Here is an 18212-nt window from a genome sequence, read left to right as displayed (position 1 = left end):
TTTAAAACTAGGTTCAGAAATTTTCCTTACATACAGACAACAGCTTAAAAAAAAACAAAAACAAAAACAAAAACCCTGGTTGAATTATGCTGAGTTACTAATTATATCCAAAAGAGCTACTTGGTTGAATTCAGCTAGATATATATTTTTTTCCTCCTTAAATTAGTTCTATGTTTAGATAGTAATAAACTCTTCCAGTCTGCAGAACAATTAGCAAGACGGTCCCTTTAAGTCAGGATCATGAAAAAAGGGCCAGTGCTGGTAAAAAAGAAATTGAACGTGCATCTCCACCAGAAACAACATGTGGCCCTGAATCACAGCCTGGGTTGCACAAACCAACTATAAAGAATATTTTGGGGACAAGTGGGAAATTTTGAATATGGACAGTGAATTAGATGAACACTTACTGACACTGAAAATCAAGACCATCAACTTAAAAATAGCAATTTTTCCTCACTTACTTTGGTTAAATGTATATCATATACATAAACAGAAAAAGAATCAAAGAATAAACACTCTGCCTGCTGGACATGTAACATTTTCTTATTTTTGCTTAGCTGTATTTTCCAAATGTCTAAAATGTACACTTGTTTCCTCTGTAATAATCAAAGGTATAGTCACTCCTTCCTATCCTTCCCTTCCCCAATCAGAAGGTCAATTATAAGTTATTTGCCAATATCCTGTCGCTTTGTTTCGGGGGTAGGGCTAGGTCATTTCAGTTTCGATGGAATGAACAGATAGTTCTGAGATGATGATGATGATAAAAGACTGGTCCAATTTTTAACTATGCCAGTCTATATTCATTATGTTCTTCAGTCCTCAAAACAACTGTTAAGAAGTCAGTTTCTTCATAGTACAGAAAACTAAGGCTCAGAGAGGTTAACTAATTCACCCGAAGTTAAACAGATCAGAAGTGACAAAAACAGAACCCCTTCTCCTGTCTGGCTTACTTCAAAAGCCCCAGCCCTGATCACCATTCTTCTACCTGCTTCAGAACTATGTTTTACCAACAGTACGAGGTTACTGTACATCCTGTAATTCTAAGCAAGTTTAGAGTTAACACCTGCAAATGACGGCAAGATTCTTACAGCACCTTCACATGGATACGGGATTTTGTTTAACAAGAAAAAAAGATGCCTGGGAAAAGCCTTTCCACTTCAGGGATGACGATGATGTGATAACGGTGGTGGTGGGTGACACTTACCCAACGCTTCCCGAGCCTGCTGCTGGCAGGAGTGCATGGGGCTTCACCCTCATAGCCACTCCACAAGAAGGTTCTGCTTATTATCGTCTCTTACATAGATGAATCAGCTGAAACTGAGAGATTAAGTACCTTGTTCATGGTCACCCAGCGTGTGAGGATCAAGGGTGAATTCGGAAGGTTCCAGAAGACAGGCCCGGGCTCACTACCCAAGAATGCCCATGAAGCGGCAGCCAAGCCGGCTTCTTGCTTCTAGAGGAGATAACTCACTGTCTCAGTGTCTTGAACTCCATATGCCTTGATTTTCTTTAATCAGCCCTTAGAACCACAACCTATTCTATTGGTGAATCTTGTATGCTCTCCCCACTTTCGTTCTTTTGGAGGTAACTTCCCTCTGCGGCATAGCTAGCCACACACCTGACAGACATCACCTAAGAACATGTTTCTCTTGCTGCCTGGTCTTCCGTACACGTCCTTCCTCGAGCAGAATGGCTCCTACTTTGATTGATACATGTTCACTTAGGTTGTGCTTTTGTAATTTAATCAGGTTATCTGTGGCGTCTTACATAAATAAATACCGCAAATACATTTTAATAGGCAGGGGTTTCAGTTTTCAAATTACCCCTTTAAAGGGACATATTCACACTCAATTACTGGGCTGACACATAAAGTGGACAAATACAAGATTTGATAATGGAACAGCAAATTAAAATCCATGAAAGGCAGAGAATACGGGGCGGCGGCCCCAACTGAACCTGACTGCGCTGCCTGATTAAGTGCTTATGAGGCGGTGTGGTGAGGGGGCCCCTTCCTGATCTGATAACTGCCACGGAGAAGCCAAATGCAGAGTCAATCTGCAAATACTTAATCCTCCAGAAGGCAGATTAAGTGTATAATTGACCTATATAATCCACGTATCATCTCCAGCCCAGTGTGCCCTAGGCCTGGTTCACGGTGACAAGGGGGTCTGGGAAAGGCGGTGTGCATGCAGCATTACCCCCAGTGTGGATGCCATCCAAGTTCGAGATGGCTTTTTAATCACTCATCTCCAAGCCTGTGAGGTTTAAGCAGATGAATTCACCCTAAGCACATCTCTTTTAATCCCGATTTTCTTCTCAGTCTGTGTCTTCAAGAAGTACAAGGAGGAAAGAAAATAAATTAATTTTTGTTTAGACCTTGAAATCTTAGGTGCTTCTCTTGATGATCTGATCTCTAATTTCCAAAAGCATGTTTTTGTTTCGGGGGAAAATGGTGAATTAATCACCAGAGGAGGTGGGGGGAAGCTATCTGCATGATTTATGGACACTCAAGCTTTAAATCGCTATCTTCAAGTTATTTCTTGGGCTGTGCTTTCCTTTTCAAGCTGCTGCTTCAGGAATATGGAGATTATTCATCTCCATGTTTTATATTTTCTTTAAAAGTCAGCAATAATTTTCAAAGAGGCCAAGCTCTCACTTGAGTCTGACAGCAATCAGATTCTCTTTTCAGAATTCAGCATCTTTAATATAATTTAAATTCCCTATGATTGTACATATCAGCATATTTGCTTGCTCTAAACCTCTGCATCTTCTTTCTCCCCAAAATATTATAAACTGTTATTTTGTAGCAATTAGAACTGGTTTACAATGGCTCACCATTTTTTTTAGCCAAAAAAAAAGAAAAAAATACAAACATGCAGATGAAAAAATGTACAGCTACATATCTGAAATACCAAGAAAAACAGTTTAAGGATTCTTTTCCTGTCAGCACTTAATTTTGAACTGATCAGTGTTTTTTTTAGGTGCATGACTAAAAAGGTTGCTAGCATTTTATAGGAGGACTATGTGAATCAATGATTAATAAACAGGGAAACTTTTCACTGCATTGAAAAGACTTGGTGAGACTACATTATGCTTGACTGTATTTCTTCAATCAACCTAGAAAATGCCTGTTTAAAAAAAAAATTTTTGGCGAAGATGAATTTGGAAAGCTGTTCTTAAGTTACATAATAAAATAGATAAAAATGCAGAACATTAAATATAGAGCCCCAAATGCTATGCCGATAATCTCCCACAAACACCCAATTCCAGCCAGAAGTACAATGACGAGGAAAAGAAAAAACCCAGCTCAGACAGAGACAGAGAGAGAGAACATGGAGATCGGTGCTTAGTTAAAACGGAAGATGCACTCATTAAATGACTGGGTATTAGTCTAAATATTCTCAGGAACAGATACACACTAAAGCCATCCAGCCTCTTCCACAAGGTACACTCAGAGGCAAAAAAAAAAAAAAAAAAAAAAAGGCAAATGAAAATAATCCTGAATAACAAGAACTTAAAAGGACTTCCCAGGTAAATCAAACTGAGACTTTGAAACACCGTTAAAAATACAATGGGAACTGAGAACACGCCTCTGAATGACAGATGCCAGCAGGAACTAAAAAACAGAATGACACAATAATCAAAATCAACAACCTCCAAACAGCAAACAATCTCAGAGATACATATATTTTTCCTCATTCAAAATGCTAATGTTCTATTATTCATTTTTGCCATTTATCAAAATGCAACAATTTGGAAGAGACACCTCTCAGATCAACAAGTTTTTCTCAATAGCTTTCTGCCAATTGTTTAGAAACCCGCCCCAGGACCACTATCATTAAGAATGAAGTTGAAAGGGTAAGTTCACTGTAGCAAGAAATGTAGGGTGAGAGGTTTTACAGACACCCTTTTTGCCTCAACATTCTGATTCCCTTGTGTAGCTTAGTGGACAATGAGGGCCTTCCAGAGCATATATGTAAAGAAATAAATACCCTACTTGAGGAAACAGAAGCCGAAGATAATCAAACATGTTGGTAATCTGATGTTTTGCTGCTAGATTATAGAAAAACAGTTAAGTACTGAATTAAATTACTGGGGCTGCATGGTAATGAAGCTTTTTGAGAAGCTCTGGGTTTTATCGAATGACAAATGTTTTAAAATCATGACAGATTCAAGAACTTTTCCTGCACGACATCAGTTAGGTTGCCTAGCACCAATATTCTGTAAATTAGGGGAGCAGGTTATTTGGGAAGTAAAGAAGTAAATGGCACAGAAATTTGCTATCTTGAAATAAAACTGCTGAAAAAATTTTTTCCCACAGGGGTGGGAGTGATGTTCAGTGAATGATTGTAATGGTTAAGTTTTAAACTCAGATATTCAGGGAAGTGCAATTAAGATTCCTTTGGAAAAACAGAACTAGGACAATGGGAGATTAAATTGTGGGGATTCTGATAATGTTACTGATGCCATTTTATGCTGGTCAGTTTGTAATCCCACAAGGGATCTGACATACTTGTGAATTTTTGAATAACTCTAAACATAATTTGCATCCTGAGAAACATACTCTGTGTGCTGTTTCTTTTCATTATTAATTCACACCAATGACCAGAGGCCTTGAATTTGCCTCTGTTCTTCAACAGTTGGGCAAGTCCAGTTTACCATCTGTGCTGGCCAAAGCTACGACTGTACTTTTTAAATCAAGATCCAGTTGTACTCTCCCTTTAAAAAAGCCCCGGAAAAGGACAAGCTGCCTTGCTGCTTTCGACAAAGCCACCTTAAAAACATTTTCCCCGCACCGTGTATGACTTCTAATTAAAAAAAAAAAACACAGGAGGAAAAAGTGGGTTATTTGTCAATGAAATAATAGGCTAAACTGTGGATTCAATATGAAATTCAGTACTAGATGTCTGCAAGTTCTGGAGAGCACTGGGTTATTCACACACACTCTCACATAGAAACACGCACACACACGCACACGAGGGCCACACAAAACTGAGAATTAGAAGATACTGATCAAAGAAAAGAAAAAAAAGGCAACCTAGGCATTGAAAAGAACAACCCCACAGGCTTCCTGAACATTTGTGGCTTGGAATTTCATTCAGCGGAGATGGGCAGAGAGTCCACACTCCAAAACGCAGACCCAAGGGTGCTGCCTGACTGTTTTCAATGCCTATTGGCTGGGTGATTGGGCCCCAGACACTCCACGCTTGGTACTTTCATAAAGGCACGCATGCAGAGAAGGCAGAGGACCCGCCGGTTAGCTTTATGCATGTATGAGGCATTCTCAGTGGATGTGGGCCATGCTAGAAGATGTACACAGGAAGATTATTTGATTCTAATTCATGCCACTTGATATAATGTGATAAAACATTTGACATGAGAGATAAGTTCCATTTTAATCTGAGAGAGGACGGGTGGGAATTAAAAAGTAAGAAGGGTTTTCTCGAAGAAAGGTGATGCAGAGGAAAGAGCGATATTGAACACAGAAAGGGGATGATTAGAAAAGAGAGAAGAAAAAAAAAAAAGACAGGAGCCTTTTCAACACACGAGGAAAGCAAATGAGCTGGAAGACAAAGCGCAGAAAAGTCAGGAGCTGCAGACTCTTAAGCGGTGCCAACAATGAGCTCACTTAGCCATGGAACAAAAACACACACACACACACACACACAAACTCGATGTAAATTGCTGAACACAATCGCGGAAAAAATATAGAAACATGGATTCCAGAGTAGACCAAAACATTAATGTTCGAGCTGGCACTCAAAATACAGAAACCTGGACAGGAGGAGCTCACGCTTCACAAGACAGAAGTAGGCCGTACAATTAGAGCCACACGGAGACAAGTGTGCCGGCTTCCATGCACTCTGGCCGGGTCTACACTGGCAAATTCGGTGGGAACTTGAAACAAAATATCTGGCTAAATCAGGCAGCCCCATCTGCTTTGGCCTGAAAGAGGCAGAAAATTTGAGACCGAAGCAGATTCCTTTTTATTTTTTGCTTTTTACCTCAGTGCTTTGCTTTGGGAGTGCAGATGTAGTCACAGTGGAAGTAAGTTTACTTGGTAACTATTACTCCTCAGAAATTTGTTCTCTGAACTTCAAGCCAGGTCTGGCAGGCTGATGTAACTGCTCTTTATACCCCTGCTTCTTTTTCCAAATTTTTAAGAGGGTGGGGTGGGGAAGGTGGGGAAGGGACACCCTGGTTTAGAACAGCAAAAGAACAAGTAACTAACATTAAGTGTTTGCCAAAACCCAGGGCTAGCTAAAGATTTCTAGTCTTCCAGAAACGCAATCATCTTTGAAGTGTTAACGATGCTACGTTTCCTGCCACAGCTGTGAACTACCCTCAGGAGAGGGGCCAGTCGCAGTCTCCCAGGCGGCAGGGAGCATCTCCCTAAAGCAGGGCTGGGTTGCAAGAAGGGGAACCATGACCCAGGAAGGTCTTTGCCAGTTAGAGGAAGCTGCCACCTCACAAGCTTCGTGCAGGGAGGAGCCGGCTTGTGCGAGGCTGTGTGCCGCGCTACGTATCACACAGGTGAGAAGTGAGACACGGCCACGCCAGGGAGGGTTGGGGACAGACACAGGACAGATAAGAGCCTAAGGCGGAAGGGAAGGAAAAGATTTAGTTTGCATCAGGACCAATCCATTTTCTCAAAATGTGACTTATCCTCCTGTCTCTTTATTTTGTCACATTTTGGAGGGTCTCCTCCTTGGCCTTCAAGGAGGAGAAGGCATTTACTTACATCAAATAACCTTTCTATATACATCTCCTCATTGACCTTATCACGAAGGACATCCTGAGAGTGGCGGACGAAAGTCACGTACGCATCGGCCACGTCCATCCCAGGTTTCTGCAAAGAGACAGGAGAACGTGAACATGGAATTCTCAGACAGTGGCTCTTTCTCGACTACCCCTGCATGCTCTCCCCACTTCACCCTGCCTGGACCCCCAGCACTTCCCTGGAGTTTGAAGCTCTCCCCTAGAGCCGGGGGCTTTCTAGAGTACACTGTATCCAGAGGGTCCACCACATATGGCATCACTATCCACAGCCTGGACTGAGATTCCAGGAACTGAAACCGATACTAAAATCTCCAGTTCTTTCTAGAAATTCAACCTGGCAAGAGGGGAATTGAGATTGCAGGGTTGTACAGGTTTTTTTTTTTTTTCCTATTATTAATTTTTTTTTTTTTCTGGCAAAGATACTCTAATGGATAAATCTTCGCCAGATAACCCAGAGATATTCTCTGGTTTTTCTTTTGGTTGAAAGCTCCATCAAAAAATACTCTATCTTCCACTGTCTGTCCTTAAATAATATTAGAAAAGTGACAGCTTTCCCTGATCCCCTCAATTTAAAAAACTGAGGATGTGACAAGTAAAAAAATTCTGTTTCAATCTATATCGCCTCCTACCCAAGTCATATTGTGGGGGTAGTTTAACCTGAGTATATAGTGAGTATTTCCTTATTAGTTTACTCGAAGGAGACATTCAACCAATTGTCTTTGCTTCCTAGGTATAGCTTTAGAGTCCAAGGATTCAAAAAGATGGGAAGGGGGAAGGATTAGACTTTTAAATAAATTAGATGTTCTGGAAAGGTAAGCAGGTGGTCTCATTCAGTAGTTACAAAATCATTTATGGTAAGAAACACAAAATAAAACTAAGAATGCATACTGCTTGAGCTGTCGCAATCAAAGTTATCTCCAAAGAAACCTATTAAAACACTGTAACATGGGTCATTAGGAGAGCTGCCACAAATCCCTTAAATTTCCACAGTCGATATGTATGTTTGCTAATAACTAAAAAGATTAGTTTTCATTACTGTGATTTTTACCTTAGATCACAAAGTATCATTTCTCTACAAGACATGACTGTCAGGCACTGCAAATTGAAGTTAGTTAACACTTCTGTGTAATTTCCAGGGTGAAAATGAGGAAGGTTTGGAAACAGTAGGACTGTATTTTTTTTTTCTCCTGATACAAAGCAAACAATTATCAAGCAAAGGGCCAATGCCTGGCCCCTGGGATGCTAGTAACATTTCTTAACACCTGCTGAAACAATGACAAGGTATTAATTTGAAAAACAATGAGGACAACTCAAAGCCACAGTAGTCAACTGCTACACTTTCAAGCAATTTTCAGCGAATGGATTGAGCAGGTTGTGTGATGGTCCTATAATTGTTGCAGTTTTATGATACGAAACCATAGAGGTTCTCCAATGAGATGAAGTGATAGCTATCAGTTCTAAGCTGGCAACTCTCTCCTCCGCTCCCTTTGGCAGCCGCACATCACAGGGCGTCCTCAGTGGTGATGGGGACCCCTACCTGGGGCACTTGAGAAACTTATTATTGTTTCCATTTCTTCCCTGGTGATACTTGTGGCAGACGTTTCGTGGATGCAGGCAGCCATCTTAGAGCTAAGATTCAAAGCCAAATTCAGCAGACCTATTTGTAACCACAACAGCGATCTACAATAACGGTTATTTTCACCCCTCCTTCTCTTTTCACTAAATTGCTGTCCTTAAAGGGGCTTTTCATTTATGCTTTAAAAACTTTGAAAATAAATATTAGTGCAGTTCAGCTCACCCAGGTAGTTAAAAAACTGAGTTTTTGACTGAGCTTTTACTTTTCTTCATAGCACTCACCAACATCTGACACTGTATAATATATTTATTTGCTTTTTTGTCTTCTCCCACTTAGCACATAAGCTCCATGAATACAGGGACCTTATCTGATCTATTTTTTTTTTTTTTTGTATCCTCAGCACAGAAATGATGGCACACAGTATGTGCTCACTAAATATTTTCCAAATGAACAAAATCATGAATGAATAAGCCTCTGCCCCACCTCCTTATTTAAACTACTCAGTCACACTACATGGATTTTTATTTGATCCCCCACAGGATGGAGCTTTTGAAAATCATTTCAACTTCTCTGGGCTTTGGTTATAACCATCTGTAAAATGGGATTAATAATAGCTCCCCTACTTACCTTCAAGGATTGTTATGATCATCAGCTAAAACAATGGAAGTTAAACTGCCTCAAAGGCCATAAACTGCTATTCAAACATGAGCCACTGTGATTCTCACCCCTGCATCCCCCAAAGATTATATCACTTCATGACCTTACCTACCTCTGGAATCTACTTTGGAACCAAGAAGGAAAAAGTTGCTTCAGAGAAACCAATGTGGAAAAAAAAAAAAAAAAAGACCAAATCTACATGAAAATGTATTTTCTCAAAGTCCTCTGGTCTCCATGTTTTTAACCAGCTTTTTGTTCAGTTCTGACAGGTCTGTTTTCCATCCTCTGGTGGACTGGGAAGGGCGATGAGGGGACTTATTTGAAACAGAGGTGCTGACAAAAGTTATCACCTTTCCTGATACCCTTAGCTTGTGGGAGAAGGTTGCCAAACTGGAGCATCAGACATGTAGACTCAGCATACACTGAGGTTTGGGGCTGTGAAGGGCTACGTCTTGGGAAGTCCTTGCGGAAGCAGGTCACTAAATGGCCACTGGGGATCCTTGGTTACAGGGAAAAGGTTCAAGTACTGTCAGTTCCCATTTAAAAAGGTAGAGAAGGTTGTGCAATGCATTCTAAGCAGGTTTTCAACCAAATTGGTTAAACTCGTAACTGTTCACTGACCAACAAGCTAACTTGTAGATATAGATGAAAAACATTTTTGGTTAAACAATTGATGCTATTAGATAAATGAAGCTTCCCTTGTGGCTCAGCTGGTAAAGAATCAGCCTGCAATGCGGGAGACCTGGGTTTGATCCCTGGGTTAGGAAGATCCCCTGGAGAAGGGAAAGGCCACACACTCCAGTGTTCTGGCCTGGAGAATTCCATGGACTACAATCCATGGTGTTGCAAAGAGTCGGACACAACTGAGCGACTGTCATTTCACTTTAAACCACATGGCTATCTAGTAACAATGGGAAAAACTTTAGGGGATGGTTTTTAATATTTCACAATTACATTGTTTATTTTAAATGTGCCTTGGACAGACTGACAGCATGAGATGTAGATTTTAGAAAATAATTAAATAATGACTATATAAATCCCAATATAGTTAACTATAATCCATGTGTGGAAGACATAATTTGAAGAAGCCACTTGGTGGCTTGGAAGAAATAGGACATTTTAATCATGGCCTGTTCCTCCCAGGATATTTCTGAGCTTGAGGGAAACGAATTCAAATTTCCAGCATCCTAAAGCAAGCCCTAATTAGGAATGCAAATCTGCTCCGTACTGAAGGGTCGAATACTCCACCTAAGACAAAGAGATGTGCTTTGGGGATCACGCAATGTTTTGAATGACTGGTAACAGCGCTTCTCTCTCTTAGTGGAGATAATTAAGAGACAAACCTCTGTGGTAACGAAATACCAGTCCCCACAAGAAACTAAACCAATAAACCGTGTGCCAAAAACCTCACAGGGCAACAGAGGTCAACTCACCAGAGCTAGAAACAACTTAAAAGATGATTTTATCCAAGAGCTCCTAAACCTGGCTGCAAGTGAGAAGGATATGGGAAGCTTTGAAAGATAGTAATGCCTACACCCCACACCCAGAGATTCCGCTTTAAGCTGCCAAGCAACTTCATAGTGATACTTGTAAAAAATTCCCTATGTTTCCAGTATACAACGAAGGTCAAGAATCACTGATTTAGCCCAATGGATCCCAAAGTTGTGCAAAATACCAGAATCTAGTGGACAGCTTCTTAGAGATCTCCAGGCTTCACCCCAGAATGGCCGAGTCAGAATCTCCAGAGGCAAGGGGCCGGGAATCTCTATTAAAACAGCAAAAACAACCGAAACAAACCAAAAAACCTTGCCAACTATCACCTCTGCACATTCTGGTTTGGGGACTACTGATTTAATAGGTGATATTTGCTGGTGAGCTGGTAGACTGGCTCGTCAAGACAAAAACAATCAAATAAAACCCACCAACCTTGAAGTGTAGTGCTTGACAGTTTCGTGGTGTAAATACTCGGCCCAAGGCTGAGTTTGAGCTACCAATGTGCCCTCAGTGAAGGCAGAGCTGGAAGCAAACACACACCATTGACTCTTGGGAGCCGGTTCCAGTGGCTCTATCTATCAACGGCTAGCACGTGAATGTTCATGCAGCCATCAACTTGTCCGGTGGCCACGGCAGCCACTGAACCTCCCTGCGCCTCAGTTTCCTCACTGTGAAACACGATGCTCCTACTACTCCCCTCCTAGGGCTCTTTCGAGAAGTAAATGATTATTGAGAAGTAAACTGTCATTTACTCTGGGTGAACAATGTATTTATAGTACATGTGTATCCTGTACTAACGTTTTCTGGAAAATTATTTATTAAAACATTTGCTATAATATTATTGTCTGAGCCAGTAGGGATTTGCTGCAAAAATACTCTAAGGAACTTAATTTTAAAGTTGAGCTTTGTCCCAAGGCATACTAATGGGTGAAATCATGGTGAAAGAGCACATTTGACATGATGATTGTATTTTTCCTAATATCCATTAAAATAATTTCTCAGTTTTCCAAAAAAAGATGTTTGTCTACGCACTAAAGGAAATCATATCAGGCAGATGATGTAGTGTTTAAGAACATTACGGCTCAGCTGTGCCTCTTATGAACCGTGGGATCCTTAGCAAGCCAGCCTTGCAGGGCCACCATTTCCTTATCTTGAAGGGAGATTGTTGTGAAGGTTAAACGTAAAGTGCTTCGAACAACGCCTCGCACACAGAGGTTGTTTATAAGCCTTGGTGGCAGTTTTTGTTACTATGAGACTGTACATTGTTGGTGGGAAATGTACCATATTTGGGGACATACTACATCATTTTCTCTGTCTCCTTAGGGGGAGGAAACTTGGCTAATTGATTTTTGTTCTTTCTCGTGTCGACGTGGAATCCACTTTGTCCTCGTTTTGACAATAAATCCGAGCCTGGCTCACAGGAAGTGGGTCGAGCCAAATGACATTACCAAAACTTGACTTTTTTTTACCTCTGCCCCCAATAATTTGACCTGCCCAATAATTTCAGTTGATAGAACCAATTGCCAGATCAAGTTTTTTTCCCCCCCAACATTTAGGTCCTGCCCACTGGTCACCTGTTTAAGTCTCATTGGTGAGATCGCCCCTTTGCTTTGAGGTGTAACAGAAAACAGACTTCAGTTACCAGATCTTTGGCTTGGGGACTAGAAGCTCCCTTGCTATGACTGCTGAAGCCCCGGCTAAGCCAGGGTGGATGTCAGCAGTTCATCCCACCTCCTGCCTTGTGCAACAGAGCAGAAATATCTGCCCCCACCCCACCCTGCTCCTGCTCCAGAAATATCTAGAGAGTGCCAGATACAGTGCAGAGTATCCCATGTATATGCCATGTAATCTGCACAGTGAATCTGTGATGTGGGTTTTTATCCCTATTTTAAGGATGGAGAACCAGACTCAGAAAACTTGAGTAGTTTGCTCCCCGTGAACTGAAAGTTTCTACTCTGGGGCTTGCAAAAATAAATTACTTCTCTCCTGGCTCCAGGTAGTGAGCTTTTTCTCTTTTCCATTATGAGGACTATCTACGTGAAGGAGTCGGGGGTCCCCCGATGAGAAGTATTATATAAATTCAAAGCATAATTATTGATTGTACATTCTTTCACTAAACAAACAAAATATATGCTAATGCTAAACTCCCTCCAATTTTCCATTTTGCCATCCTTTGAGAAATAAGCCAATAAACCATTACACACTGAGCTTCCTGGGGAAATGAATTTAAATGTTAATATAAATCCTTTTAGAAAAAAACAAATTTTAACAAATAAGTATTTGAACAAGGAGGGTACTTAACCACGTTCAGAATGAGAAACGCTCAGTACAAGGCCCTTGGTGGCTGTTGAGATAAGCTCTTTAAATTTAATATTTTATAATAGACTCACACCTCTTTTGTTAGAAATGGAGAAACAGAATCATTTTCTTTTCCCCTTTATTGGAATATATTTAAATCTCTCCAATTTTATTTTGCTAATAAGCAGGCCCAACTCGGTCTATAAATGTATCCTGATTTATCACAGGTAATCCCACACTCTAGCATTCATGTGTAGTACTTAACCTCAATTTAAATGTAAATTTTGGGCAACTTTGAGTGCTTTATCTGTGAACTTGGAGAGCTCTCTTCATTAATGAGGTCTGGACTAATTATAAGCAGTTTTGTAAGGTTTCTTTAAAACAATTGCAGAATTGACCCCAAAATGAACAAATTCCGAATTTATTTGTTTTTAAAAAATGCTGGCATGCTTGTGCAAATTTCTAGCTCAACGCCCTTACTCCCAAGGTGTGCACATAGGAGGGGAGGGGAGCCGGATGATAACAGAATGAAATATACCAGAGAAACCAATGGAAATGGAAAAGAAAGTTAATCGGGTTCACCCTCAAATACAATCTCTTTTTCCTGCTCAAAGAAACCACACCCTCTTCTCATTTCAAAACAGTTTTACCAGGAAATATTCTTGCCTTCCTTTCTTCTGGTGATTCAAGTCAGGACTACACAATTTAGTGGCAACTAATGAAAATAGCACTATCAAAATTCTCATGAAAGCCAAGCCCCCCCCCCCCCCAACAAAAACAGTTTTCAAATACTCACAGGTACATCCACGTATTTGGAAGCTGCCTTCACCTAAGGAGGAAAAAGAGGATGGAAGTGAGGCTGGTGTTTATGTTTTATGTTTAATTGTTCACAGCTCGATGCTGTATCACCATCAGAGTTAAAACAATATGCTGGCAGACGGAGCTGACCAGGAAACACAAGAAAGGTACTAAAAAAATAAAATCTGTTTGCTATTTTTTCCTGCAAGAGACCCACTGCTTTGGAGGGAAAAAGAGTGAGAGAGAGGGAGGGAGAGAAAAAGAGAAAGATAGCAAAATTTTACTGATACACTGGACCTAGTGTGGGAGTTTTGCATTTTCCTCCCTCCCCTTTAAAAAAAATTATTTATTATTATTATTATTATTTTGATGTGGACCATTTTTAAAGTCCTCATCAAATTTTTTACAATATTGCTTTTGTTTCATGTTTGGATTTTTTGGCTGCAAGCCAAGTAGGATTTTAGCACCCTCCCCTCCCGCTGCACCCCAGTATTAGAATCACCACATTTACGCACATGTCTCCCAGGAAAATATCCAGGGGAGTATTTGTCCCTGTTGCTCTTTTCTCAAAGTCACTTCTTAAAATGTCAACTCTTAGGGTATATATAAAGTTAACCTTAAAAATGCATTCCAATCTACATGAGGTGCAAATATTGTCTGATTCCACTTACACGAGATACCTAGAATAGTCAAATCCGTAGAGTCAGAAAGTACACTCGTAGATGCCAAGGGCTGGGGGTAGGGTGGGGTTGGAGACAAGGACTTGGTGTTTAATGAGGAAGGAGTTTCAGTTTAGGAAGGTGACAATTTCAGGAGATGGATAATGGTGAGAGTTGTACCACAATGTGAATGTACTTAGTGTTACTGAAGTATACCATTAACTATGATTAAAATAGTAGGTTTTATATTATGTCACTTTTACCACAATTACAAACTTAAACAACAAAATAAAGGAGAAATCAGTGAGCCAATGGGCACAGTGGAAAGAGTTCAGGATTTGGAGTCAAAAGTTCTGTAAGTTACAGGACTGTTAATATTAATAGTTGACCTTCAGATCATCACTTTGAGTCCCTTCGCCTAGGTTACTCCATTTCTAGAACAGGGTGAAAGCACTGCGTACTTTGTATGGTTGATAACCTGCCTGATCAAGTGACAAAATGTATGAGAAAGTGTTTTGTAAACTTTAGAGGGTGGAATACACACTGATTAGTAAATTATTGAGAGGGCAATGCCTTCTATCTCCTGAAATCACCACCAACAGCCTAGATGATTCCCAGAGTATCCTGTTACAGATTCTCTGAGAACCCTACATTTTTTTTTCTTTACAAGTTCTGATTGCAACTGCAATTCAGTCATTTCTCAGCAATGTCTGTCTCCCACACAATGTCATGTCTTGCCCATGGCTGTCTCCTGTGACTCATTTGGTACCTGGCTTAGAAAGGGCACACAGGGAAAATCTGTAGAAGGAAGGAGAAGAAGCTAGTGACCAGTGCTGGCTTCAGGATGCTTAAGGGATAAGCAGACAAGATCGAGAAGTCACTGCAGCAGTCAGTCGGAAAGCCCAAAGCTGGGCGCTTGCAAGGCATGGTGGGTGAACTCACTCTGGGCTGTTAAGGGGAGTATGAGGAAAGCTTTCTAGATTTTGCATAATTAACATTTTGCTAAATGATTCTCAACCCGAACTATTTCCTCTTTATTCCTGTTCTAGAATTTAGTTTGAGCAAAAGGGCGACTCCTTTCATGTCTCCTGCATGTACATTAACATATAACATTTCTATGATGTTTTTCACTTTGCAAAACATTTTCATGTATTGTTTCTTTTTTAAGCCAACCTGCAAAAGCGGGGAGGGCTATTAATCCTATCTATTGACTATTGAGAACATTAAAACCCACTGAATTTAAAAATTTATTTGATCATGACCTGGGCCAGAAGGCAGAGAAGCCCAACTAACATGTGGGTCTCCTGAGCCTTAACTTTTCCTTTTGAACACCCGATCTTCTCACCACTGGTAGAAAGTGTGAGGAAGGTAAGCTTCAGTGGTCAGGGCAGGCAATTACTGACAAAATAATTCTTCTCAGCTACAAATTGCCTCCTTCGGTCTGTTGAGTGAGTACTTGGCAGTTGGTAAGAGTTTTGCTACAGCTGAAATGATCAACCTTTCAACACACCCACTCTTCCCACCAACATGCAGTTTTAACCCAGAAAAGGACACCAGTCAGAGCCTATTCCTTTCAGATCAGATTGGGAAGATAAGGGAAACTGCATCAGGATGAAAATCATCCCCTCTGCTACATGCACCAGCACTCAGTTCACGGGTCTTTTTAAAAATTTGATAACTGCTGACTTGCACTTAACCTTATTAACCTTTCTCCCATCCCATAATAAAAAAATAGCTCAGGGTAAGTTGTGGTCCTGTTATTATCTGAAAAGGTGCTGTATCATTTTTGTTTCTGGCCACTGAACTTGAAGGAAGATGTTGAAGACCCAGGGCAGTATGGAAATGTCTTCTACATGGAAGGGCTAATGGCAAAGGAAATGAAAACCTTCATGTAGTTCAGCCAGGATGTAGAAGGGTTGAGCTTGGTCATGGTAATTCTCGAGCATACAATCAAGAAGGATGAGGAACACAATGTGACTCTAAAAGAAGGTGCAAATTGCTATCTTGGTCCAGCCAGGCACTGGCCGTCTCTGGTGACCAAGGACACCTTGCTGGAGGAGCTCAAGCATGAGGTATGCAGGATGCTCTGACGTGAGCCTTTTCTCACGTGAGAGATTAGCCCTAAGACTGCTTCCCACTGTCTGTTACTCATCTTCTTAAGAGACAGAAAGCTGGGACTTCCCTGGTGGTCCAGTGGTTAGGAATCCACATTGCAGGGACGTGGGTTCAATCCCTGGTCCAGGAGGATCTCACATGTTGTGGGCCTACGGAGCCTGTGCTCTAGAGACCCAGAGGCACAACTGCTGGGCCCGTGTGCTGCAACTACTGAAGCCTCGGTGCCCTAGAGCCCAAGCTCTGCAACAAGGGAGGCCACCGCGAGGAGAGACCTGTGCACCGCAACTGGAGCGTAGCCCCCGTCCGCTACAACTAGAGGAAGCCCGTGTGCAGCAAGGAAGACCCAGCATGGCCAAAAATGAATAAAGAAGTAAATTTTTAAAAAAGAAAGAAAGCTATCATTAGTTCTGTTTTTTCATTTGTTTGTTTTTCAGTACACATGTTGGGATGTAGCAGAGTGCGTAGGCTAACAGAACCAGGATCTGAACTGTGGCCCCGAGAGAACCGTTTCTTGCTTAATGTCAACCTTTAGGTGCTTTTTTTTTTTTTTTTCCCTTAGTATCCAAAGGATTGGCCAGCTATACTCTCAAGTAGAGAGGAAGCACAGATCCTCCCAACTCAATAGGGATTTCAAATCATTGTCAAGGGTCACCAGATGACTTTGACCAAGTTAATTAACTTCTGAGCCTACTCTGCAAATGGGACAATTATAATTTTCCTCAAAGGAATACGGAGGGGATTGGAAGAGGTAATTCAGCTAAGGGTGAAGATCAGAGATGTGGATGTGGTAAAAGCTACTACATGTACCTCTTCTTACTGCAATGTTGGATAACTGGTGTAGATCAAGTACCAGCGCCACATCCCAGTGGCCATGGGAACAGTTTCACTGCTCATGTCTAGTCCATGGGCAATTTCTCACCATAAAAAGGATGCTGGAATCTCCCCAGGTTTTCAGCAGGTATCTTAGCTGGTTCCCAGTCTGGCAAATGTCCTGTCAATTCCATGAACACCATATGCAGTGGACTCTTCTCTAGAACACTGAGGCAGTGTTCCATTCTACTCCCTTCCTCAGGTTGCCCAAGCCAGGGCACGAGTGAGAGGGCAATTCCCCAAGTCAGGGTGCTCTGTACATCCAATCACATATCCCTAGAACCCTCTGGTACAAAGCTAAGTGCCCTGTGGCACAGGAGAAAAGGCTGAGGGAGAGGGGTTTGCCCAGACACCATCCTTTCTCTATAGGGACCCAACTGCCCTCAAAAGGAGCGGCAAGAACTGTGACTTCAGCCAGACTTCATTTCCTGAGCCTCCCTACTTTCCCACCATCCCCTTTGGTGGGACAAAGAATGCCTGCCTCCTCTCAAACAGCATCCATAAACACCCCACCCTCACCTCTTGACCAGACAGAGCCAGTTCTGGGTTCAAAAGAGACACACAAACTAGGAGAAGTTGATGGAGACCAAGGGTGAAGGTAGGAAGCCCAGCTGATCATATTTTCACAGGTCTTCAGGAAAGAATGATTCTCAGGTCGTGGGCACTGTATTAGGGGATAGGGATGGAGGTCATGGATCCTTGACTCATGGCCCCTTCCTTAGATGGTGTCTAAATGCACAATCTCTCCAAACACCCAGAATGAGTCATGTTCCCCGCTACGACTCATAACTATAAGAAACATTTCTTGAGTGCTTCCTACTTGCCAGGTGCTGAGTTAGGAAGACTGCACTTGTTATATTTAATACTCACAACAACCTTTGAAAAACAGTCCTATTAACAGTCCCATTTTACAGCTGACAAAACTGAGGCTGAGAGAAAGGAAGCAATTTGGCTTAAAGTCACAC

General features: G+C 41.4%; 1 protein-coding gene across 6 annotated transcripts in view; it reads right to left on the bottom strand.

Annotated features, from left to right (window-relative positions):
• Positions 1-18212, bottom strand: part of CADPS (calcium dependent secretion activator) — a 468107-nt gene that overhangs the window by 31026 nt on the left and 418869 nt on the right. For all 6 annotated transcript variants that reach the window (XM_061129176.1, XM_061129179.1, XM_061129177.1 and 3 more), the window contains 2 exons: positions 13602-13634; positions 6743-6850 (listed from right to left, as the gene is read on the bottom strand). In XM_061129176.1, coding sequence (XP_060985159.1) covers positions 6743-6850; positions 13602-13634 — 141 coding nt within the window. The remainder of the gene's footprint in view (positions 1-6742; positions 6851-13601; positions 13635-18212) is intronic.

This window comes from Dama dama, chromosome 24 (genome assembly GCF_033118175.1).
Source record: "Dama dama isolate Ldn47 chromosome 24, ASM3311817v1, whole genome shotgun sequence".
Lineage (NCBI taxonomy): Eukaryota > Metazoa > Chordata > Mammalia > Artiodactyla > Cervidae > Dama > Dama dama.
This window is presented reverse-complemented; position numbering and strand designations above follow the sequence as displayed.